Below are 25542 nucleotides of genomic sequence, written 5' to 3' on the forward strand. Positions count from 1 at the left end.
TTCAAGGTAGCATAGAACTTTAGAAGGAATCACAGATTGTTAGTCTTTATCTGCATATCAAGTCAGAATTTCTAATATACAGATTCTTGATTTTCTTCTCAACAGGCATGACTATGGGAGGAGCACAGCTGGTGAGACAGCTGCAGTGAGGTTGCAAGGATTCTGCTCGCCAGAGACCTACAGATTTTAGGGGCGCAATTCTTTCCAGTCCCCCTCTTTCCTGTTTCCTTCATTCCTGGGTTAGTGAAGGAAAGGAAATTCCTTAGATGAAATTCCTTTATGCAGAAGTTCAATGACATTTTTGTCCACTGTATTTTTTCCTTCATCAGGAGACCAAGCAAAGGCCATGTAAGAACATGGAGCTGAGCTGTGTACTTCAGTCTCAATGCTTCTTGTCACAGCCAAGGCTGGATCTCCAGGAGAAGGCATTGGGCAGATCAATGACAGTATGGGAGGAATCTTTGAAAATACAATTGACAACAAAATCAGATTCTACCTAATTAAAAAAGCTCAAAGAGTTCTTCCAACTTAGCCATATCTTGAGAATATTAAAAATTATTTTCAGTACGTAAAAATATATCAAAAAAAGAAGAAAGGAAACGAAAGAAGGACACTCAGTGTGAAGTTTGCATGTAACAGTAAATCATATTTTCTCTTCTTTTTGTTTCTTTTTTCTTTTTTTAAAATCAAGCTGAAAGTTTCTTAGCAGACTGAATATTTCTATTATAAACCTATATTTAGCTGTTCCAGGTGTGACAAGCTCTACTGGGCTTTTCTTTGGTCTGTTGCTGTCCTCCTGGTATGAAGTCTCTGTGGGAACTGCAGAAATGCTTGGCAGCAGCTCTCAATTCCTTACAATGCCTGCAGAAAGATTTCTTTGGAGCTTCACATTTACTCTCTATACTTTCAATTAGTGCCAAGAAGAAATGCATTTCTTCTGGGAAGTGGTGGTGTTAATTTTTTGGCTTCTTTATACGCTAAAGGGACTCTAGTCAGTCTTGTTATTCCAAGGTTTAATTCTGAAAATTGAGTTTCAACACAGCAGAAACATGTTTGTTTACTTGCTTCAATGTTGCTAAATAAGAAGATCCATCCCAGTAAATAGGGGGGAAATCCCTCTATCAGCAGTATATGCAGACCAAGCATCATGCCTTCTTAACAGTACACAGAAATAAGAAAATCAAACAGTTCTATTCTTACTATTTGATATTTTTTCTCTTTATAATCCCTGCCCTTACTTCATAGAGATCAGCTAATGTATAGCTCCAGGTGTCTTCTGCTGGTCAGAAGACACCAAGGCAGCCCTGCCTGTGGGCTGACTGCACCACAGTCATGAGCTGCAGGATAGGTGCCAAAGAACAGTGAAGCCAAGCATTCAAGATTTGCAAAAGCTGTGGCCAGGACACTCAGCTGTTTGAGGAGAATGGCATCACTGTTCATCTTTGCTGTTATAAGACAAAGAAGAGAACTGTGATGTCATCTCCAATTTACTTTCTCAGCCATTCCCTTTAATAACAGATAATGGACAAGAAGCTGACTTCCCATCAGCACCGGGCCCTGGCAGTCTGTTTCACAGACTGCTTTGATTCAGTCCTGCTAGAACTGCTTGTGTCTTCCTTTTTTCCAAAAATCACTAGTTGATTTTAAGGTCCTGGTGTTCCTTTTCATGGGCATACGATATGAAAAACTCCCTTTGTCTCCACTGCATGTGAAAGAGACACTCTCAGAATCAAAGTTTTCTTATTTTAAATCAAACTAGAAAGCAAGTAGCTGATGTGTTGGAACACATCACTGTGTGAACTGCTTGTTGAAAGCATGCAAGAGCTGAGAGAAGGTGGGAACAATCACCACTATCAACCTTCCAAACACCAACCAAAAAAAGTTTGATGATTTTCATGTTCTCTATCTGTCATGATAAGATAATTCCTTTGACAATGTGGTGAAATATATTCCTAAAATAAAAGAGGACAATTGTAAATTTTTTGTTCCTACCTTCTTAAAGGAAACTTTATTTGCTGTCTGGAGTCCATTTCTATTGACCTTACTCTTTGGAAACATCCAAGTATATTTTGGAAAAATCAGATAATTTAAGATGTGGTCAAACTAGGAATAAATTTTCCACATGGCATGTTTTAAAGGATGTCTGGCCATGTCAATAGAAAGATCAAGTTCTGTTTAAGTTCCTATCTTCAATATCAATGTTCTACATTACAGAAGTAGGGAGTTGAATGTCTACTTTAGAATAAACACATGCATGTGAAAAGAAAGAAATAACCATCACTATCCCAGTTTCGTCATTGCTTTCTGGCAATTCCTTGACTTGGAACATTTGCAAACTCTGGAGATGTTGATAGTAAATGTAAATGTGCCTTGTGGAAAATGAATAGGGTTTCTGAGCTTACTGCACACCAGAGCTTTTTCAAGTCACAGGATAAGATTTGGCAGTTAAAATTGTAGCCCTAGCAAAAGAAAATGAGAAAATAAAATTGAGTGTTTTAGCATGCAAATATATTTGGTAAGACACAGAAAAAGAGATGCCAGTAGAATGGGTTGGAGTAGTGAAGTTCCTGGCACTGAGAAATGGTCCACTGCATAAGATCTACCAAGCATCTGCAAAACTGCTCTTTAGTTTAAGTCTTCACATGAAAGTTGTCTTTAAGCAACAACTTAAGTGCATTTCAAATCACAACTAATTTTTTTTTCACTCACAATGTAAACAAAAACTGACAATTGTGTTTGTAAATGTGTTCTCCTCCTTAAATGCCTGTGAATGCACCTTACCTCTCAGTAGCCCACACATCACCGCAGTGCAGGGAGAGCTCCCTCTTCTCTTGCAGCCTACCTTGCCCACTCTCATCTTGCTGCCTCCTCCGTGAACCGCTGGAGCATCATCCTAGCCCACAGCAAGCAGCTGCAATGCAGATTTAAAGTGTCTCAAATTTCCCCTGAATTCCTTTGAAAAATAGATAAGAGCAACAGCAGGTGACATATATAAGGAGGTGAGTATTTTCAGAAGGAGACTAAAACTATTTAATTTTTTTTTCCCATGAGGGAGGACTGCAGAGCAGGCTGGCTCTGATGATTTAGAAGGCGCCAGAGTATTCCCAGCATTTTGTCCCAGGGAGGGAACAGCAAGTCATTATTTTAAAGTTGACTTTATCATTTGAAAATGTGGATGTAAGTATCACCCTCTACATTTGAACAATTCTGGTGCCTTTGCTACCACTAATCAGGATCTCCCACACTAAACAGTCTACAGAAAGCAATCTCTGAAGCTGATTTACAAGCCAGGTGCCTTGACTGGCACCACAAAGGGCACACGTGGTAGAAAGTATCTGTGTTTGCATGGTCTCCTGCCCTCATGTATTTGTCTAAGGCAGGTAGGGGAGAAGGGGGAGAACAAAACTGAAGTCTATTTAGCAAGGAACCGGAGTCTAGGATTTATGTTTTTTTTCCATCACAGGTAAAAAAGCATTTGCTAATGAAGTTCAGCCTGGTGTCAGGCATTGTGTTCCTGTTTCCATCTCCCTTTCCTTGGGGAATGAATAATTCAGCAGCAAACATGCACCCAGGAAAGTCACAGGTAAACCTCCTACTGGATGGGGTTTTCTACATGAACTCTGATTGCCTCTGCAGACGGAGGCAGGAAGGCAAGACGCAGGAAAAACCTCTGGAAAGGAGGGAGGCACAGACTTGAGACACTCTGGAGAATTAATTTTTCCATAGTGCGGCCATGCTGCAAACAGTGCTGTTCTCCAGGGTGGCTGGATGGTGTTCCAAACAGGAGCATAACTCCCATTGGAGTTATGCCAGCAAGAAAGAGCAGGGGTGGGCCAGTGCATTTATTCTCATATAAAACAAACCCCCACTATTTCCTTTGCCCTGTTGGGCAAGGGGTAGACTCACACTATTCAACTGTGAGAGCCCCTGAGCAGCTCTGGTGAAGTCAAGCAATCCATTTTTCATTAAGCCTTTGCAGAAAACGTTAGAGAATGTTTTAAAATTCAAATTGCATACGGAAACCTGATTTGGCACAGTTCAACGTGAAAATTAGTTTTGAATCAAGCTACCACCTCCCTTCCTGAGGAGATAATATATCCTGAAAAGCAAGAGTTTGCAGGCATCACTGATCCTCTAAGGCAAGCATCATATCTGCCAGGAAATGTGCTTAGTATAGTCAAGGTTGACAGAGTTTAGACAGATAAAATAAGAAGAGTCACTGTTATGCTGTCCCCTATTCTTAGGCTTTCTTATTTGCTAAAATCTGACATCACAAAATCTCATGACAGTTTTACTCTCCCTGCAGTGGTGGTGGTTCGTTTCAGGGGAGGGGTAGGAGGTGGGTTTGGATTTTTGCTGCCATAACTGAGCTTTAGGAAATAAAGTGAAGGTGGACTTTTGGTGACTTTATAGTTTAGGGAGTTGAACTTTTAAATTCATGGGCAGAATGAAAAAATCTTACCAGCACCTACTGGAAAATGAAAACAGAGTTCACTCAGGGGATGGAGAACGGAGATGACAACTTGACAAGCTATGAGAACTCATACCTAGGAGCCTGATAGAGGGCTGAAAAAACAAAGGCATGGTTTGATGTGATCAAGGAAGGAACTAGAGAGAGCTGATATAATCAGAGGGTGAGGAAGACAATACAGCAATAGGTTCAGACATGGGATGACAAGAGATGGCAGAACTCAATCCTTGAACGATGGCAGTATGTTCCCCCTCTCACAGCTGAAGGAGAGAAAAGTGCCTTCTTAATGGAGAAGTAACTTGGGTGGATGGCTCTGGGGAGAAACCTTAACAAAAAATGACATCTTTTATGAGCAAGATACCTCCTGAAGAAAATTAAAAATCCTGGAGAAACAAAATGGAAATGTCCCTTGCTGGACAAGAGCTGTGTCTGGATCTGGAGCCCTAGAGGAGGTGCTCATTGCCTGAAGTATCCTGAAAACTGTAGCTCAGATATAGTACTCTGACAGCACTAACTGGCTGCTGAACATGTTGGGCATTTAAATCTGCTGAAATCACATTGTATATCTAAAGTGCAAACTGCAGTTTTTGAAAAAAAGAAGCCTTTGTGCTGTGGCTGCTTCTAGCCTAGCAAAATAGTTCACAGTAGCTAACATCTTCTAACAAATACGTTTTTCAGCACTACTACAGTCAAATACTTACATGTAAGATGGATGTATTTGTTTTAGCAAAACTCACAAAGGCCTGAAACATATCACATTGCAATTACTGCAAGGTCCTTTTTCTGGTCTGAAAAATACAGCCTCAGCCCTTCTAAAATCCAGTAACAATATTGCAGTACAAATAATTTCCCCTCACTGTCCCTTTGACTGCCTCATCCTCCTTCCAGTTCTCCTTCTTCAGCCTGTTGCAGGCAAGATGTTTGTCTTCATTTTTTCAGGCATAGCAGGTGTCCACTGTGTTGTGAATCATCAGTCAGTATTTACTGCTGTAAAGTTTCCATCAGCTGTTAATTGCCCTGTAATACAATGATTACTTTTGATTTTTCAGCAGACCTTATTATCTTTTAGAATTATTGATTGATTTAGGATGAGAGATCTTCTGGAGGTCACCTATTCTAGCCTGCTACTCCAGGTGGATATCACAAGCATTACCCACTATTACTTCAAAACCTTTTTTCACATGTACATTCAGAATATTCTTTCCTGCAGCTTCTGGCTGCCTTCTCTCATCCTCTCATGGTGCTTCTCTGAGAAACATCAATCTCTCTTCCCTGTGTCTCCAGGTTAAGCACTTGAGGACAGTGGTCAGAATTACTGCAGCCTTCTCTAGGCTCAACACAGCCACCTCACTTTCCTGAACACTATGTGCTCATTTTTTGACCCTCTTTTAACCTTCTCCCAGACTTGTTCCCATTTGTTGGTCTCTCTCACACCAGAAGCCCCGGGCTGGACACGTTCCTCTGGGTGCAGCCGTGCAGAGGGGCTCTGCACATGCCTTAAGCAGCTGCCTGTGTCTCTGGTACCACAGCACCGTATTCAGCTCGGTTCTGCTGCCTCCAGGGTGCCCTGCAGACTCGAGCTCCCTCTCCCACCACAGATCTGGGTGTCCCCAGCCTGCCCAGGCCCTTTGCCACAGGGCTCCTGCTGGTGCTGGCCAGTCAGCCATACTGCACAGCAGGCTCCTTCCCCAGCTCCTTCCCCTGGCGTCTCTCTGTGTCCCCCAAGTTCCCATCAGGCCAGCTTGCTCCAGCTTGCCTAGGTTCCTCTGGAGGGCAGCCTTGCTCTCCAGCACCCACTGGAAAAGCAGGCTCCTGCGCTGGCACCCCCATACGTGTCCTTCCCAAGGACTCCCCACCCCACTGCACAGGTTCCCAGGGGCTGTCTGTCCTGCCCAGGTCACTGCAGAGTGTGTTTGGTGTTCCTGGCCCGAGGGACAGAGCTGAGTGGCTGTCACGGGCTGCCAGCAGCTGTCCAGTGCCAGGAGCTTGGTGGCCCAGGCTGTCCTGCAGCTCACTGTAGCCATTCCCCCTGCTTTTGATGCCCACATTTGCCCGCTGGGATTCTGGAGAGCCGGTGTTGGAGCCTCACCAAAGCCAGCCTCAGAGCTGGCTCCCCTTGGCTGCGCAGACAGGTCCCCCATGGCAGCCAGGCAGCACTCAGGCCTTTTGGATGTGGTTTTGTTTTCTGTCAACCCACACTGGCAAATCCCAACCCACCTACTTGCCCAGATCCTCACTCTTGACATTTTTGAAGACAGGCATAAAGTTGTCCTTTTCACAGCCCCAGAAGACCTCTCTCAGCTGCAGCCTTTCAAAGGCAGCAGTCTCAGATTGGCCTCCTCCACTTCAGGTACGCAGTAGGACCTGGCTCTTGGCATCCAGCACAGCACTCTATCGATACAAATAAATATGAACACAAAACAAAACCAAATATAAACACTTCTAAAACAGTGTTAGCTTAACACTAAAACGTTGTAATATAGAAGAATTCTAGACACTCAAAAAATTAGTTTTACTTGAAATGCTGGTCATTCCAAGAAGTACTTGAGGATGTTTCAGCTGTCACTTGAAACAAGAGCATTAAGCAAAAAAAGAGTTTAAAAAATATAGAAGCCACAGTAAGAAAATTATTGTGACCACTGTGAGCAGATGATGGCTGTGGTGATTTAATGTCCAACCAGGCATGAATGAATAGTGAAGTACCTCACTTATTCAAGGTGACATGTTCAAAAGATATCCAGTAAAGCTCACTGGGTTATTGCCAGATCCATAAAGAGAGTGGAACACTTCCTGCAGAATTTAAAACCACCATGCTCTTTTTTCCCCCCAGAAAAATGTGACAAAATCTTTTGCAAAACTTTCTCACCATAAAATTCAGATTGCAAGGTAGTAAAACAAGGCAACTTATTTTAAATGAAAAAGTCTTTTTCTTAAAGGAACTGCCTTTTAGTTTATCAGTAGATGGGCCCAGTGTAACATCATCATCAGAGTCCAAGAGGTGATATCGACTAGGCATTGTTCATGCTAGCTCCTGTCTTCTCTTGCTATCTGACCAGAACTGGAAGGAAAGATTTTATTACATTTCGACCTGAAGAAATGAGAAACACACACCAGTGACCTGCAGTGGCTATAGAAGATCCTATCACCATTATTTTTCTTTTTAAAAAAGCAGTCTATATAAATCTTCAATCTGTACAGACTAGTGGACCACATCTCTGTTTGGTAACCCTTTGTGAAAAGCTTTTATGATATGGAGACCATGATCCAGTCACACGTCCCAGCAGAAAGTTCCTGCTGATGTGTCTGTATCTGGTCTGATTCCTTTTTCTGCTACAGAAAGATGGCAGTGCCAGGTGATTACCCCCAACCCACAGAGTGCCCTTGTAACTTTTGACTATTCATACAGGAACAACTTGCAGCTCAGAGTCCAACCAAATCTAGAATAATAGATGTACTAGAGGATATGAGTGGTTTCCACTTTTGATATCTTGCTCAAAAAGCTAACTGCACTGCCAATATTATATTTCTATACTTGTTATCTGTTACAACAAATGCATGAATTTCATAGCCAGCCAAGTGTCATGATGTAACACTTCAGGAGAAGGTATCCTAGCATTACAAAAAGACTGCTGATTGGATGTGTCTGAGGATGATACAGCTTTTCTTTCTCTTGTAAAGCTCATTTTTAAAAAGAAAGATCCCAGCAGACATGATGGGAGGATTTACCATTTTCCCAGTAATTATCATCTCAAATGCTTGGTCCTGCATGTTGTATAGAAAACTTTTGTGGCAAGCAGAGTTTCAATACACAAAATGTATGTTAACACAGAACTTTGATTAAGAATCTTCTTTGCTTCACAATCACATTTTTTAGCTCCTTATATTTCACAGAATAATTCCTTTCATTGCTGAATGCCATAACACATTCCTTCACCCTTTGTGACCCAAATATTTCTCCATTTTAAGATGCTCTTTGAAATAATCAGCTGTCCAAGAAATCTACACACGCTTAAGCCAGTCCCCTCCTTTTTTGTATTTCATATAGGAATATTTTCAACTGCAGAAACCTGTAATGACTTTAAATTTCTTACCATCAACAGTAGAATATAAAAAGAAAAAAATAGTGGTTTAATACATAGACAACTCTTGTTTCCTGAAGAACCAGTTAAAATTGAGAGTTCTGTAAACCTGGCTCATGTTGGACAGCAGCAGGCTCCTGATAGGATTAACTCCTCTGAAAGGAGCGGAGCAGTTAAATCTGACTCCCTGCAAAACCAGGCACAGACAGATGCACATAGCAGGGTGTTTACCTTTAACCCTGTGAGTTTCAAGAGTCCACAAGATTAATATAAAGTCAGCTGCTCTCCCAGAGGATGCTAAAAGCTTGGATTCCCTTACCTATCCCTTTGGTAGGTGATTCTCCAGTGAATTATCCTCTCACAACACAACTGATGGCTCCACAGAAGAGGGTAATTGGGGAGAATTAGACTTGCAGAAAATGGTCTCTAATAATGCTGCTACTATGAGGTATATCTTGGTCTGTAAAATCTCCACTATAAGATTTCTGAAGTTCTTTTTTTTTTCCCTTTGGCCTTTGTAGATTTGTAATGACCCTGGCTTTGTATTTGTTGGCTTTGTATTAGCCTTAACAGCCTTACAGTTGAGTCTTTTTACTCTTGTACTCCTTACTTTCCACTTTTTATTAACAAAGAGCAGGCTTTTAAAGAACAAACTAAGCTTTTCAGCAACAAAAAATGGTAAGTTCAAGGTTTCCCCACACACCTCCCTTCAAAAGGTTGCTGCTGGCTCAAGCAACTGCATACTTTGCCCATACTTCAGAGCAAGTCCTGGCTCCCAGGTGACCTGCTTCCAGTCTCAAGTCTGCCCAGGCTGGTTTTAAAGTTAATCCTTAATCTCCATTAGCAATGGCATGACCATGGTATAGCATTTTGGTGGCACAGTAAAACACTCACATAATCACATACCTGTCTCTGCTGCATCTTCCTCTGAAACTCTGATGTAGTGAATGTTTAGTCTTGCTGCAAAAAAAGCCCCAGTAAAGGCTGTTACAGGCTGCAGTGAGGAAAAGACATTAAAACACGAGGGAAACAAACACAGGTTCTGTAATTATACCTTATTGCAACTCCGATGCTTTGTCTGCTCCTGGAAGACTCCTTTAGCTAAATTTGTTTCAGGTGGTTTTTTTTCCCGTCCCAATTGAAACACAATAAGCATGTATAATTTTCTTATTATTTTATTGAAAAGGTACATTTAAAAAAATACACAGACATCTTACTATTATGGATTGCTGATAAAGATGCTCTAAAAGTTAATTATCTTTTTTTTCCCCTTTCTTCCACCTGTAGTCCCCATTATCATGTAACGACTCCAGTCTGAGCACTGCATATTGATTCACCTTTATAAAAGGGTTGGGGAGGTAAGAAGATAGGTGGGACATTACTTCAATATATTCAGTAAACAGAGACTATGGTCAATTATAAATATTTTATGTTCTGTACATTATTGCATTAGGGAGCCACAATGTTATGCAGCATCATTACAAAGGAAACTAGTTAGAAATTAAGAAAACAGGATATTTACGTACAAACACATGGATCCATTGTCTTCTTGAACAACACATGTGAGCTGTGGCAATGTGCAATTGAAAAGCTTTTTTTTTCTCTTTAAACATTGCTTAGCAACACCAGTGAAGAAACAACAAAAATAAGTTAAATGAAAGTAACAAACAAGCAGTAATCTTAACTCTATGTTATATGGCTTTCTATTCTTGATTTCTCTAAATAAAGTATGACACAAAAGAAATAATTAAAAGCTTCAGCATTGCATTGCTTTCAAACATTTGCACAGAAACTAAAAATATTAAAATCAGACATGGTACATCTGTAGTACTACACAAGATACACCAGTACTGGGGTCTAGGACAGCACACAATCCCTGTCAACAAGAGCACACAAAAGTAATGGATGCAATTATTTTTTGAGATGTTATCTGCAATCAAGCATTTGGTTCACCTGCCTTTTCCTTTTTTCCACAGTAGATTATACCCCGTTGCTTTTCAGAGAAGTATTTACATAGCTGTGAGTGAGGAAGACCCTAGTTTTCAAGTCTGTCAGGAAAATATTTTATGATCCTTGATTCCAAGGTGCATCATACAAATTGAAAAACAAACCAAAAAAATGCCCAAAAAACAAAAAGAAAAAAGAATAGAAGCATGAATCTTTAATGGTACAAAATTTATGAGCAATTTGATTTGAAGCAAATCATACTATTTTGATTAAAAAAATAGAGACAGAGAAAAGACAGAGTTGTCTAGACTCCAAAACGCAGTGCCGCCAACGATGGATTTTATGATGTGGTTGGACGAGGTGTCATGCTGGATGGCATTGCAAAAGAGAAACATTTTAAAACCTCAACCCCTTTACTGCTTTCCTTTGCCCTTTGTACTGGCCATAGTTATCTCTTTTTCACATGACTAAATCAGTATGGTGCAAAGAGTATGGAGGCAGGTGTTGCCCGGATGGGCCCGTGGGCTGGCCTGAGGAGGGCTGGAGGAATTGCTGGTGCCTGGAACAGGGATGCCGAGGGCCGGGGAGGGAGGGACAGAGCTGATGATACAGCTGCAGCTGCAGCAAGAGGAGACGAGAGGAAAGCAGGTGCCAGCGGCTTAATCATATCCTTCTGGAATGCAAGTTTTGCCTGGAATAAAACACACACACAAAAGCAATGTAAATACAGTTCTCCCAATGCCCACTTTTGCACAAGGGAAGAAGTGAACCCTGGCATAGGGAACACTGTGGCTTCTCACAGAAACCTCCTACCAGCAGCTTGGAAATGTTACCTGCACTGTTCTCTTACTCCCAGGGCAATTAAAGCAACCAAATCCTATATAAATATAAATAAATCTCTTGAGTCTAGAGACCATTTCACTGATGTTTAGAAAGAAGCATAATTTGCAAGTGAGTAACTTTATATAAACTATAACTGTGTGCATGAAATATTAAAAACACCCTCATGATTAAGACTTCAGTATAAAACCTCAAATTTTCCACTTGAAAAAACAAATGGTAGAAAAGTAGAGTGGACAAGATGGGAACGTGGTATCAGGCCAGTCAGCTTTGCACCTTCCAATGCAGACCCACTCTTTTTTGAAGTAGAAATATATTATTTAAGATTGATGCCAAAAAGAATTTTTGTCTGAAATATATGTATGACTCTACATAGGATCTACAAGCATTGCTGGTCCTTGTGGTGAAACAGCTAATCAGAAATATATACACTCATATCTATATCTCTGACTGAAAATGGTTTGCACTACAAACATTCAATTATGGAAGCAAAAATACTCATATTCTTCCTTTATAATTGGTGGTCTATCCTTATGCAATAGATGATGAAATCATGTATTATACAAGTGAAAATGATTATCGTGGCCAGAACCTATCAAGCAGGGAGACTTAGAGGAAGCCTACATCATATTCATTTACCTCTAAACAATTACAAAACCATACCAATATTTTAGCATTTACAGGCTTTTCACATGCTTTCTCTTACCTACACACATTTGCATCTGTCTCTTTTCAACCTGTAAACTGTTTTTTGTGTCATAGGTGGCAAACACCTCTCTTTAATGAACACTGGCTCTGCCATGAGTGAATAAACATACAAACTGTGCTGTGCTAAAGCCAGCCTGAACTCTGGCTGCAGATGATCAGCAGGACCAGCCTGGAGGATTCCTGGAAATGCAGGTGGCTGTGACAGGGATTGGCTAGTGGCACAGAGACAGAAGACGTTTGTGATATCCAGTGACAGACATGGTCTGAACAAACAGGCAGTCAATTCTCCTAAACACCTGATGGCTCTTTTGCACCAAGTCATACATCCACACAGCATCCTGGTTTGCTGTATGCAGAGAATGAGCACGAGAATTTTTATACCTTAAAAATATCTTTATATCTTAATTCTATGTCCTTTTCCCTGATTGCATCCATCATAACTTAGTTATCTCAGGTGTGCAAAAGGACAGAGTATACCCATTGCTGCCTTCAAAGAGAAGATCCCTTTCCCAGCAGAGCCAATACTTTTCCATGGGGCACATGGTTCATTCCCCATTCCACTGATTATTCCCTTCTTTCTAGCAGTAAATAACACTTGCAGTACTGTCTGCATGCCTTAGACTCGGCAGACAGAACACATAACTATCTTCAAATCTGATTCCTGTGCAGATTCAGCCTGCAGGGGAAGAGAGGCTGCAGAAGCATCAGGTCTGTCATGTTCCTGTCTCTGTGCAGTGGGAATCCCTAAGGTCACAAATTCACACAGACAGTGATGAGAAATAGAAATACTTACTGCTAAAATACTTGGGTTGCGCTGCAGTTTGTTGTAAGGACTATATTTAGGTTTCATAGGCTTTCCTGCAACTCTGTCCTTATGCCTTCGGCTGGAAATGTGCTGAAATAAATATCCTCACATTTAATTAGCTCTTTAAACATTTCTTGGTTTTGAGTTTGAAACTGATTTGTCATCAGGATATGCCTAAGCCCCATTTGTAAGATAAAGTAGGTTCTTTATAGAGAGCAAGGAAAAGTTTTGCTAAATTAAACATAACAATTTGGAGCATATCAAATAGAGAACCAGAAACAAATCAAATACAGCATATTTTGTGATTCAAGACAGGCTCTGCAAATTATTGATATTTTGGTTAGTATTTCCTTTTTCAACTTGAGGAGCTTCACACCAGGCAGAGCTGTAATCACTAGGTCATAGGGATATTCAGAAGTAAGAGATAAATTTCCACCTTGCTGATACTGTTCAGTTGTGTAAACAATTCAATATTAGCTGAAGGAAGAACCAGTACCTGGGGATATGTCTACACATGCATTTAAAATTATTTTAGAGCAAACTAAAAAACAGGGAATGAGAGGACACATTCACACAGCACAGCACCATCCAATCAGAGATTCCCATTTGGGTGCTAGAATCACTGAATTTGTATGGGCACAGCTCTGAACCCAGGGCTAATTGGCTCAGACAGAGAACAGCTCCATGGGCACACAACAGCCACACTGTTAACGATAATGTTGTTCGACATAATTTAAACATATCTACAGTATTACCCTACTGGTGATTGTCCCAAACCAATAGGTTTGAGTCTTGTTCTCCTTCTCACATAGCATTAAACATCATTACAACAGACTGAAAACAGCACTGAAAGACGCATTCAGGGAACCTCAAGCCAGAATTTCTTATAGTTAGGAGAGCAAGGTTCAAATCCCTATCTTGAACCACAGAAAATTTTTAAATGAGATCTGCTATACCATTCATTGATACTGACACCTCTGCTTTTACAACTGTCAAGCCCATTTCTCCCAACTAAAATAAAAAGGTGAACTTGACCAATGATGAAATATTTAGAAATAGTTGTGGGAAGACAGATAAGAAATACTAAGTTCATTCAGTATTCACCAACACATCTTCACACAGCCCTACACTGCATGTTACACTGCAATGTAACTTCAACCAACAAAGAGCTCCAGATACATGCAAGTTACCTGTTTAAGCTGAATTTCTGAATTAACATGCACATCGCAGATTTCACAATGGAACGTCTTGTTCTGCAGTCCTGAGCCTTTGCTGCCATTCTGCACCTTCATTCGGGATCCAGGCCTAGGGTAAGACTTGATGGGACCAGCACCATTCCGAGCTTCAACCATGGTCTTGTGCTTGGAGCCTAAAGGGCAAGGAGATGCAGGTGAGTTCATGATCAGCTGCACAAAACATTCCCTCAGCCTTGGGACTCGGTAGCATTTATCTTCAGGACAGAATGGTTACAATCACCACAGGCTGGGACTAATGATCACTCTTGTTTCAGTCAGTGTGTTTCCTGTGTCCTTGATCTAAAGGCAAGCCAGAAGGCTTTGTGCAAAAAAGGGAACAGCAGGAATGCTGGACCACACTGGCTGGGGCAGTGTGGGACTGGATGGCCAAAATGTTTGCTGCTTGTTCTTTTGCCAAATTCCATAGAGCCAGTGAATAGCAGAAAATGGTATTAGTCAACACTGGGACAAGAACCACAGCAATTGCTCAAAACCTGCCTAGGAACAGTAATACTTCAATAAATATCCTTTGATTCAGAAGAAACGGCTGCTTTACCCATTTCAAGAATGGATTACAGCTGTAAAACCAGCTTCAATGGCTTCTTAACAAGCTTTACATCACCAGCACACCATACACAGCCAGAGCACACTAGGCATTGCTGCTTGTGGCCCAAAAAAAGACACATAACTAATTTTCAATAATCAGAAGATTTTATGACATCTAGGAAACCTAATGAGCCCACCCTAAAATTATAAAAAAATCAAATAACAAATAAATTACTGTAACTTTTACCAGCAAAATAACAGATACTAATGATAATGAGATAAAATATGAAAAAGAGACAATACTGGCATTTTGTAGAAAACTACAACTGGCATAGTTGTAGAAACAACTATGATCTTACTGTGGTGCTCAGTGTGAAGGGATCTGATTAGTTAACATGAACTGTAGGGATTTTGTCAACTAAAAATTTAGAGAGTATGTGAAGAACAGTTAAAAAAAATAGAGAGTGATTTAATAGAATATAAAAAACCACACAGGAAACTGCCATTAACAGGACTAGTGTTTTAACTTGCTATTGTAAGTTTTAACTAAAAGATGCTTCAGTGAAGTGTGGCTACCACCTTGTAACACTGATATTTAAAAATGTTGAAACACAGCTGACTTGTACCATATGGACACTCACCTGTATTGTGGGCTTCTAGTTGTGAAAGGGAATTCACAGCCACTTTGCATAATGAACAGTAAAGTAGTTTTTTGGCTTTTTCCTCTTCTGACTCAGTAACTGTGTTAGCAGCTCCGTTGGTGCTCTTGGAAGATGAGGCAGGTGCTGCAGGCACCACTCCAGGTTTGGGAAGAAAAGGATCCACTTCTGTATTGGACTGCTGACTCACACTGTTGGGTTTTTCATTCCCTTTATCTTCTAAAATAAACAAAATACATATGTTGATATGTTGTTAAATACATACACATACAAAGAGCATACAGTAATAGTCCTGTGGGTTTAGTAAACATAACGTAACAGGGGGCTACTTTATCTCATTTTATAAAAGAGAGCAGCATCCTTGAAATCTTGTTAAAAGTCCTGCCATGAAATGCATGTAATTTGACAAAAAGGGATGATTTTCCTGTTTTTAAAGTTACCACTGAATACCAATGAGTTCACCAAATTCATGCCAGCTGTTGTTGCTGTTGTGCTGCAGGCATGGCCAGTTGAAAGGAGCCCAAGCAATACCAAAGGAAGCCAGGGCTAAGGAGTGGCAGCACACAGAAACAAGTAAGGCTTTGCATTGGGGATTAAAAAATATTTCTCAAAAGGTTTACATTTGCCTTTGGAAGGGCTCAAGTTTCTCAAAGTCACTGGGAGGACACAAAGGCTCCAGCACCACCTCGACATACATTCCTCATTTCAGTTCCAGGAGTTATGGTACTACACATGAACACAGTTGCTAATATTTTTAGGTTTTTCCATGAATGACTTCCCATATATTTGTGGATCAGGTGGCTTCTGTGTGCTTTCAGTACATTCCTTTTTCCCTTCACAAGCATGAGTCAATCATCTGTGCTCCTTTGAGGCAGGTAGGCAGGTATTACTTCATTTTGCAGATGGCAACCAAAAAAGCGAGAGATAAAATGTCCCAGCTGTGTCTACAGAGGAACTTTGTGCCAGAGCCAGTATTTAAATGCTCCCTGCTTACATGCTGCCCCTCAAGGGCTCATTGCATTTGAAGCTGTTCAACTGCAGGCCTTGTGACCACAAGCCATGTTAGCTGCCAGCAGTAAAACAAGCTCTGTCCAAAACAAACACGGGCTGGGAGGGGGACAGTGCAGGAGTGCTGGTTTGAGCAACCCCCAGACATGAGAACTGACTGAATAAGTTTCACCCTGAACAACTGCAATCAAATTTCATCATCTAAGCAAGTACAGCATCTACATAAGGGCAGCCTCCCCATTTGAAACCTATGGCTTAGATTGAAATAGAGTTGAACTGACTTGAAAAACTAGGCTCTATTTTGAACATTTATTTTTTAACATGGACCCTTGCACTTTATGTTTACAGCTACCAGACTCTGTCTTAACATGCCTATCAGGCCAAGACTGTGCTACCAAGAACTCTGAAAACAGGATTGTACCCACTCAAGCAAGCACTTGAAAGTGTGTATGAACTATGAATAGCCATCCTGAAACTAAACCCCACAGTTGTTGGCATATTTCCCAGAAGTGCATTGCAGTACATCAATTTTAGATTGTTATAAACCAAGAGAAAGAAAATTCTAATAAAAGAACTATTTTTTTTTAAATAACAATAAAAATACTTTGAAATGACACAATATGAACTATATTAAACATTGAAAATAGTCAAGTACAAAGACTACTATTATGACCAAATTAATGTTAAAACCAGATTCTGAGGGTATTTTTATTGACAAAGTATGACAAAAGAAACTGATGTTAAATTGTACTTCATAGGCTACTCAACTTTAGTCTCCATAGTAATAAGTCACATCTGCAAAAATCTAGAATACTTTATATGACTTTTGAGTCTTCATAAAACACAGTTTCAATAAAAAGCATTTGCTAACAATTCTAAATGAAAGAGTTTTCAATATGGAAAATGCTCAGAAGTGCTAATATCTACAAATGAAACACGAGCAGCTGTCATTTGCAAATTTACATTACTGAAAAATAGAATTGTTGTTGTTTTTGTTTTATGCAATATTATGCCAAACTGCAAAAGGCCTAACCAAAATGTGAACCAAAATGAAATAAAGGAAGATTCCAGAGTATTTTGCATTTCAGGCCTTGAAGGAAAAATACACCTACATAACTGCAGGCTGTATGTTAACGTATACCAACTACACTTCTAGTTTGGCTTTGGGGTTTTTTTATGTTGCTCCCAATGTATTTTTTTAAATGTTAGGATAAAAATTTGGTGCTTTTGAAACACCTCCTGGAGATAGAAATCATCAACCCTGCACAACAAGCACAGTTCTTACCCTCCTGCCCACACTGATCTCACTGACCACAGCAAGAGGGAGCAGACTTTGTTTTGCCATCAAGTCTCTGTGGAGTAAGATCCCAAGATATGGAGGAAGATCCATTTTACATGGGCCACCAATTACCATCACAGAGTGATGGTTTTCCAGTGCTGAATTTAACAGACGATTGAAAAAATTAGACATTTCATTTCCCACTTCTCCTCACTTAGCTAGCCAACTGCTGATGTAGTATGTTGATTTTTATAATATTCTCCAGATTTACACTGTTTTCACTATTCCTATTCGAACAATTCTAGAGTATACAGACTAACAAGAAAACTTTTACAAAACCAGAGAGAAGTTACCAGCATGCAGCTGGGCTCAATTCTGCCAGTATCACAGCTTTTGGAAAGAACCTCAGTTCACATAATAATTCCATCGTTTGGAAAGCTTCCCCACACAAATAAGCTCTTCATCGATGGGGGTGTATAAGGAGAGACATACGCCCCTCTATGAATTAATGTTTCCTTCCACCATTCTAAATGTTTAATGTAGAACATCTTCAAAGATCATCATTGTAAGGTTATTATACAGTTCAGCTCCCACAGAAAGTACACAGAGCTAAGTGCATATTTGTCACTGCAGTGGGCCCAGAACTGCATTTTCCTGGCTTCTAAAAATCAGAAAATTGCACTTCTCCAAATGGGCTTTTGATAACAGCTTACTGTTTCAATCCTCATAATTCAAAACACCATTACTTACAGTCTTATGTTTGAGACAGAAATGCCAACTATTCAACAGTGCAAAGCACAGGAAATGCAAATTGCATGTCTATACAAAGCACAAAGATGATTACTCTTTTATTTGCACTTATAGCACAGAGCTAACAATATCTGCATGCAGAAATCAAAAAATGTAACTGTTAATGGCTGCATGAATACCCATACTACCCAACTATCACCACCTTATAAAATAGATGTGATTTGTGAGATGCAGCTGTAGGATTGCAGTCCTCTTCCTATTTCTGAAGGTATTACTGAGAATAGGCTGAGATTTGCCCTGAACTCCACCTGGCTCAAGACCAATAGAGCCAGGCAGAGCCCAAATGAGTGCAGGAGGGAGTCCATCCTGCCTGGACCATGGGCACACCAGCTTCTGCTGCACAGCTTAGCAGAGCACAGCTGGAAGCATTAGACCAGGGCAGAACAAGCCTACTGCCTGAAGGCAGTAGCTGTGATTCAATCTGCATCAGGGTCAGGCTGAAACACTCACACCAAAGCTCAAGTGCAAGAAGTTAATTTAAAATCTAATTTGTACTATTTACCTATGTTCCTTTGCCATGTAGAAAAGCCATATTTCATGTGTCTTAAATTCCTCTCTTGAATTCCAGAAAAGTAAATTTATGGTTGAGGTTCTTACTGAAGCCTGGATTTATTTTGAAATAGAGCCCAGGGAAAATAACTAAAGCAAGCTAATTAAGTATTGCTTTGGGCTCAGTAATATCAGTGCTTTTCTCACCCATTACATTGTTTTAATTCTGCTTTGAAGTTGTTTTCACATATTTCTGCTTGTTTGACTCATGCTTGTGTCAGCGCCATGTTAAAATTCAAGACTTATTTATCTGATCAGTATCACCTCATTTTGAGTACCAAAAGTCAGGACACTGCAGGGCAGCACCTCACAGGTTCAATCCTACAGGTTCTACTGCTTCACTTCTACAGGTGAAGTGACTCACTGACCTTGGCAGGTCATGCCACTTTCACTGCTGTGGCATAGAGAATAGGTCCTACCCATTAATGGCATTTATTTCTTTTTGAGTCAGTGATGCTTTGGTGCACATTAGAAAAAAGTTTTATTTGGACTTCATGATGAAATCATGCATGCTATTTTCAACAACAACAAAAAAAGAGTGACTTAATATTCGGATCCTTAATTCAGAATTTATATTCTTGATAAAAATAAAAACAACGTGAATTTAAAACTCATGTATAGATTTAGAAATCTGATAAAGTTTTTTGGTATCAAAATATTCATTGCTACTTATACCCCTCAACATGCCTACCTGCCCAGTTTTTATCACTGATTATACGCAAAACATCTTTATTGTTAAGTTCTGTTCCCCAACAGATTGCTCAAATAGCAGTTGGAATTAAAATATCCAAGGTACTGATGGTATGTGATACACTTGCAAGAACCCTTTCCAATACATATGCTAAAAGCTTTCAGATATGAAGTTCTGCTATGATTCTAACAATCCTTTCAAATCTGTCACGTTTTCAAACTGTCAGATTTTCTGCTTTATGTAATAAATAAACAAATTCGCTCTTGGTGTAACAGTAACTGAACAATGTTTCAATTACTGAAAATACATATTTTGTGTGTGTCTGCATGTAATAAAAAAGTATAACTTTGCACTTGCCTGCTTGCCTTCTTCACCAGAAACTGGGACTATTGCGCACAGCCTGTGCTGAAGGCTGGGCACACAGAGAGGGAAGGATCCTGGGACTGAGAACAGCTGCCCAGCACTGACTGTGATGCAGTTAGCTCTCCACTGGGAAGAGACCACGCAGTGCTTACAGCCACCCACTGCCGAGCTTCAGCTTCACACCTTCCCTTGTGCCACATCCTTCACTGCATCCCCCAGCTCCAGGCACTGAACGGCAGCTGTGCACAAGGTACTGACAGCAAAAGAGCAGCACAGCCACTGCAAAGTGGCCACTGCTGCTCTACAACCCTGCACTGAAGCTCTTTTGTGAGCTTCACTCATTTGCCATCCTAGGTATAGAAATCTGATTTTATATTTCTTTCTTTTATATTGATTTTATGTATTTTATTATATATTTATATAATGATTTTATATTTTCTGCTTGCACAATAGTGCACATTGCCGAGTTAGAAGAGATTGTTATGGAAAAATTACTTTTGCCAGTAAAATGTTCATTATTCTCCATTGTAAAGGCAAGAAAATAGTAAAAACATATGCTTTTCTTCTTGAAAAACATGAAAGAAAGAGCCACACAATATCCAGTGCAATTTTCAGCCTAAACCAGTCACATAATTTTTTTTTGCTGTGTAGCTCAGTCACTGCATGGTTATCAGAGCCATACAACCAGTGAGCACAATTGATGCACAGTTAGGGGCAAAGCCTTTGGTTCAATCAGCCTTGTTTATGATGATGACTTACAATACCTTATCACTGCTCAAAAAACAACTTTTTAAAAAAAGGACTGCTTGGTGATCCTGTACATTTTCAACTGATTTCTAACTATGTCACTTCCTATGGTAACTATTTCTGAAAGTAAATGTTAATATTTTATCTTTGCGATACTGAAAGTGTGGTGCAAAGATTGGCTCGTGATAATCTTGAGTTCACATCAGTTGTGCTACAGGAAGCTGCTATTAGTTTAGAGTGTTGATTTTGGAGACTAAGAGAGAGTTTGAGGGAAAGCAAACATATCTCCCATACTGGTAAAGCTGTACTGAGTGAAACAGATTATCAGGTTCTCCCTGTAATTTCAACAGCTCCATATATGCCTGTGAATATTAAACAACTTTTGAAGCATACAGTGATTACAGAACAGGAAAAGGAAATCTGTGAGATTATCAGAGTATTCAACATTCTTGCCCCAAACAACTGCATAGAAAAGGTAAAATCAGTTGCCTTAATTACGCTAGTAGGAAATCCAAGAAATTTTGCTGAAAAGCTTATCAGTAAAGCTATATTAGCAACCATAAACAAACAATAAAAATTTGTCTTTTGAAAAACAAAATTTAAATTTGACATGCTAAATGCTTGGCACATGTGAAATAAATATAAAAAGTGACAAATTTAATTACATTTTTTCCCACACTTTACAAAGTATGCCCACTGACAATGCTAAAGTTAGGTGAGTTACTTGAATAGTCACCAGTTGACCTCTCTGTTCTAAGCTTTCTGCACACAGAAGTTCTTCCCCATACCAAATGCTCAGTTTAAAGGCAGAGATGACCACTGCAGACAGGTATGAAACCACAGAGAGACACGACAACCAGTGACTGACACAGGCACCATCAAGGCAGTCAAACTTCTCACAAGCGTTTTCCTGTTTTTCAGTTCACCACAGCAAAAGAGAAATTTTTAAAGGTGAGAATGAAAGAAGTCAGTTTAGCAGCTGATTGCAGGGAACTCTTCGCAAATAGGTCCAGGCAAAGCAGGAAACTGTATCAGAAGCTGGTTTCAAATGGCTTGGTGTGGTAGGTGCAAGACAGCATTTGAAAGTGTATTACAAAAGATACACAAAGTTATGGAGAGCTTTGAAAGTGAAGGACATAAATCTGGAGAGAGAAAAATCAATACCATAGAAATATTGTAACAAAATTTGCAGCATTTAAACCAAAAACCATTAGAGAGATCACAGTCAAAGAGAGCCTGGCTAAATGTAATTAAGGGATATGTTAAGAAACTACAACAAAATAAAATCAAGGTGGGGAAAACTTATTTAGTCACACTGTAGGACTGCCTAACCAAACATTAGGATCTACCCTGGGAATAGAACAAGAACACCCACAAATAATTATATTAGAAACAAGAGCTGGTGTACATCTCCTTGGCCTGAAATAAGATTTGAAGGGAGGAGATAATCAGTGACTGAATTACCAGGATGAAAAGAAGGACCTTTTTCAGTGTATTGGCAGGAAAGTTATTGAATAGAAAGTCAGACAGACAATAGCTCCAGTAAGAAAAGCAGGTTTCAAAACACTGTTCTTCACAGAAAGCATTTTCTTCTGGTTCACAGTGCTACAGAAGAATAAATTACACACACACAACTAATTGTTGTTCTTATGATGTAAGAGATGAACACTGTGAGTAATATATGCCATAAAGACAATAGCAGGACAGCAATTAAGTTACTAGTAGTCACAACCTTTACAGATTTGTAAGTACTCTGTTCCTGCATTTCAGCACTACTCACAAAACCTTTCCCCCAGCAAAACAAACAACAAAGAGCAGATTATTTCTTCACACTCATTAAGATGGAGTTAGCAAACCTGGATAAGGTATTTCAAAATAAGTTTTGTTCTATCTGCACATTTGCTGAATAATGAGACTCTAATGGCTGTCAGACAAAATACCTACTTTCTCACGAGTTGTGCAGTCTGCTGAGAAATGAGGCTGAAAAACCCGTAGGGCTCTGTTCTAGAAAAATTCCACTGCAAACCTACATGCAAATCAGACAGCACAGTGTATCTATTAACCCTTTGGTTACTTTTCGTTTTTGTAAAATCTGTTTTCTTGTACTTCAGGCACGTATGAAAAAGAGTTAACTTTTACATAATGAAATAAATCAGTCTGACACATGTTGAAGAGAACAAATTTTTTCCCTATCCAAAGATGAGGTAAAAAATGGAAGTTATAAATATAAACCTTTTCTTCTCAAACCCAAATGTACACTCAAATAATCTGCAACCTATTTTCTCAACATACTGAAGCTACATCAGGAAAAGTCTGGAGGGCTGTGCAATATTAGGTGAACTTGGTAGCTAGAATGATTATTTGATTAACTGCATCACTACTCTCCAACAGGCTGAACCCAAATATCTTTTTTCACTTCAGAAGTATCACTTTCATGGCTATGTTACAGCAGTGATGCTGACAATTTCTTAGATACTTTATTTCTGATTTGGCATACCAAAGGCTCTCAACAAAGGTACCTGCATCTTCCTCAGAGTATGAAAATATTTGTGCTGATCCGAATAAAGATGTAATGTTTAAAAAGGTTTGCTGTTGCAATTTTGGTAGGGTTTAATTTCTATGAAACTGGACTGATGAGAATTAGAAAATATTCAGAAGTACATGTAGCTCTGCAAGTGTAAAACCTTGCCCTGTAAAATCTATTCCTGTGCCTATTTGTACAACTTCCTGAACTGAAAGTTCCTGCTGCTTTAATTACTGGGTTGTCATAGGTGATCCTGCTGCATTGCCTTTGATTTTTAATCAATTATTTACACATTTGGAGATTCTTGGGGAATTGGTTCACGTTGGCTGGCTAGTGTCTGTTTTACAAGACAAGATCAAGAAAAATCTGTATGCATTCACCAGCAGGGGAAGGGAAAAAAAAAAAGATACGTTGGCACATACATAAAAACATAGAGTAAAATAACTGCAAGATTGTTATGTATCAACAAAGGACATTTCAAAAGCCTGTTATTTAATACTTCAACACAATGCAATTGCTCAGTGCAAAAGCTACAGGAATAAGAAGGGTTGATTTTGTACTGTTAGTCAAAATGCATGTGTATGTAATACTTCTGCAGAAGACAAACTCTTAACACTCACTTAAGGCCATTTGCATTGTGCCTCTATGTCACCTGCTGATCTTAAATGATATTTTACAGAATGCACATTGTATCAGACTTCTCTTTTTCTAATTTGAAAAAAGTTTATTACAATTCCCAGGTTCCTCCTCCTCTGGATTTCAGATCTGTTACTTCTGGAGAAAATCAACTTGTCTACAAACCCCAATACAGAGCAATTTCCTAGTGTACAATGCCAATATCTATGGCATCTATCTATTTCTCAGTGACATGTTGACAGGTTGGGAAAACTATCACTAGAAGTTTGTTCATAAAACTCAGTTAAACAACAGCACTACAGTGCTGGCAACTGAAAACAAGGTGGATCTAAAACACAGCTGGCAAGTGAATGCTAATTTAAAGAGTATCCATAAACTGAGATCATCTAAAAGCTCAGTCTTCCTGGGTCCTGTTGCTTTATCACCAGGCATATTTACTTTCATCTTTTCTGAGCTATGCCAGTCTCCTTGGGCTGGAATAGGAAAATTTGTGAGTTGGAAAATTTTAATACAGTGGGAGTAAAGCTTGAAATACAGTATAAGACTTGCTATTACAAAATATATGGGTGAAAGCAAATGTTTTTGCTAGCTATAAACTTATCTTTTTCTGACACCAGACATCTATTATTTTGAAAATATTTTACACTCCCATTCCAAATTCTGTTACATCTATTTCTGACATCCTGAATGCAAATTTATAGTATTGCATTGTCTTTTAAACTTTTTAATAATGCAGGAATGCTTAGAAAAATAACTTTCAAAGATTATAAAAAACATACAGTATTTTACCCAGAGATCCTTCACTTCTGCTTAGTCTCAGTTCATCATCTCAGCTGTAAAAATAACATTGGCTCCAACATTCATGAACCTGAAATATATTACTAGAAACATATTTCACTTGCTGCTTGTGCAAAACAAAAATCTTAAAACTCTATGCTCAGATGCTGAAGTGCTTTAGAACTTAATATGAAATTTATGGGCATCTAAATAAAAGAATCAAGGAGAACTGACACACTTTGCAAGTACATTCTCGTGGGCCTTTGTCTGAACTACTCACTCAGTACTTGTCCAGGCAGAACTGCAGTTAAAGTCAGCTATGAAACACTCGTCTTCATTTCAGTTAAATGACATCTGTAATTTTAAATTCTCACCCACTTCTGTAGCAGGTTTGCCTGAGGACTGTGAGCATTCAGTCATGCCCTCAAGATTTGACAAATAAATTGCATTTCAGATATAACTTGTCTAACCAACACTAAAATATTTTCACTCTCCTTGAAAGCAAGTAATAAGGAAATAATGAGTAGCCTAATGTTTGCATAAATAATTTTTCTACTAGGGAATGAAGTTGTCTTCCCCCTTCACCACTGAAGCAACATTTGTCCTGACCCATTCTTTTATATTTGGACACTAAATTCATTCAAGGGCTCAGAGAAAAGGAGAAAACTTAAATTTTGCATCTTCAACACAGCCGTTAACTTTGCACAACTGAACATAGAGAAAACTTTATTCAACTACCAATTGTATGAATAACCACCAGAATCCTGTTACTTATTCTCTGGTACCAGTAAAAAATACATATCTGGTATCAGAAGAAATGCCTTATTTCCTTAGGAACATATTCCTTCAATAAGTGTTGTGAAAGTAT

The 25542-nt window shown here is 39.3% G+C and overlaps 1 protein-coding gene across 14 annotated transcripts in view; it reads right to left on the reverse strand.

The window, feature by feature from the left end:
- Positions 1-9709: 9709 nt before the first annotated feature.
- ZNF385B (zinc finger protein 385B) overlaps positions 9710-25542 on the reverse strand; it is a 157754-nt gene continuing 141921 nt past the window's right edge. For all 14 annotated transcript variants that reach the window (XM_038141831.1, XM_038141828.1, XM_038141830.1 and 11 more), the window contains 4 exons: positions 15273-15509; positions 14041-14219; positions 12839-12940; positions 9710-11188 (listed from right to left, as the gene is read on the reverse strand). In XM_038141831.1, coding sequence (XP_037997759.1) covers positions 10970-11188; positions 12839-12940; positions 14041-14219; positions 15273-15509 — 737 coding nt within the window. In that variant the 3' untranslated portion in view covers positions 9710-10969. The remainder of the gene's footprint in view (positions 11189-12838; positions 12941-14040; positions 14220-15272; positions 15510-25542) is intronic.

The sequence above is a fragment of the Motacilla alba genome, chromosome 7 (genome assembly GCF_015832195.1).
Source record: "Motacilla alba alba isolate MOTALB_02 chromosome 7, Motacilla_alba_V1.0_pri, whole genome shotgun sequence".
Taxonomy (NCBI): Eukaryota; Metazoa; Chordata; class Aves; order Passeriformes; family Motacillidae; genus Motacilla; species Motacilla alba.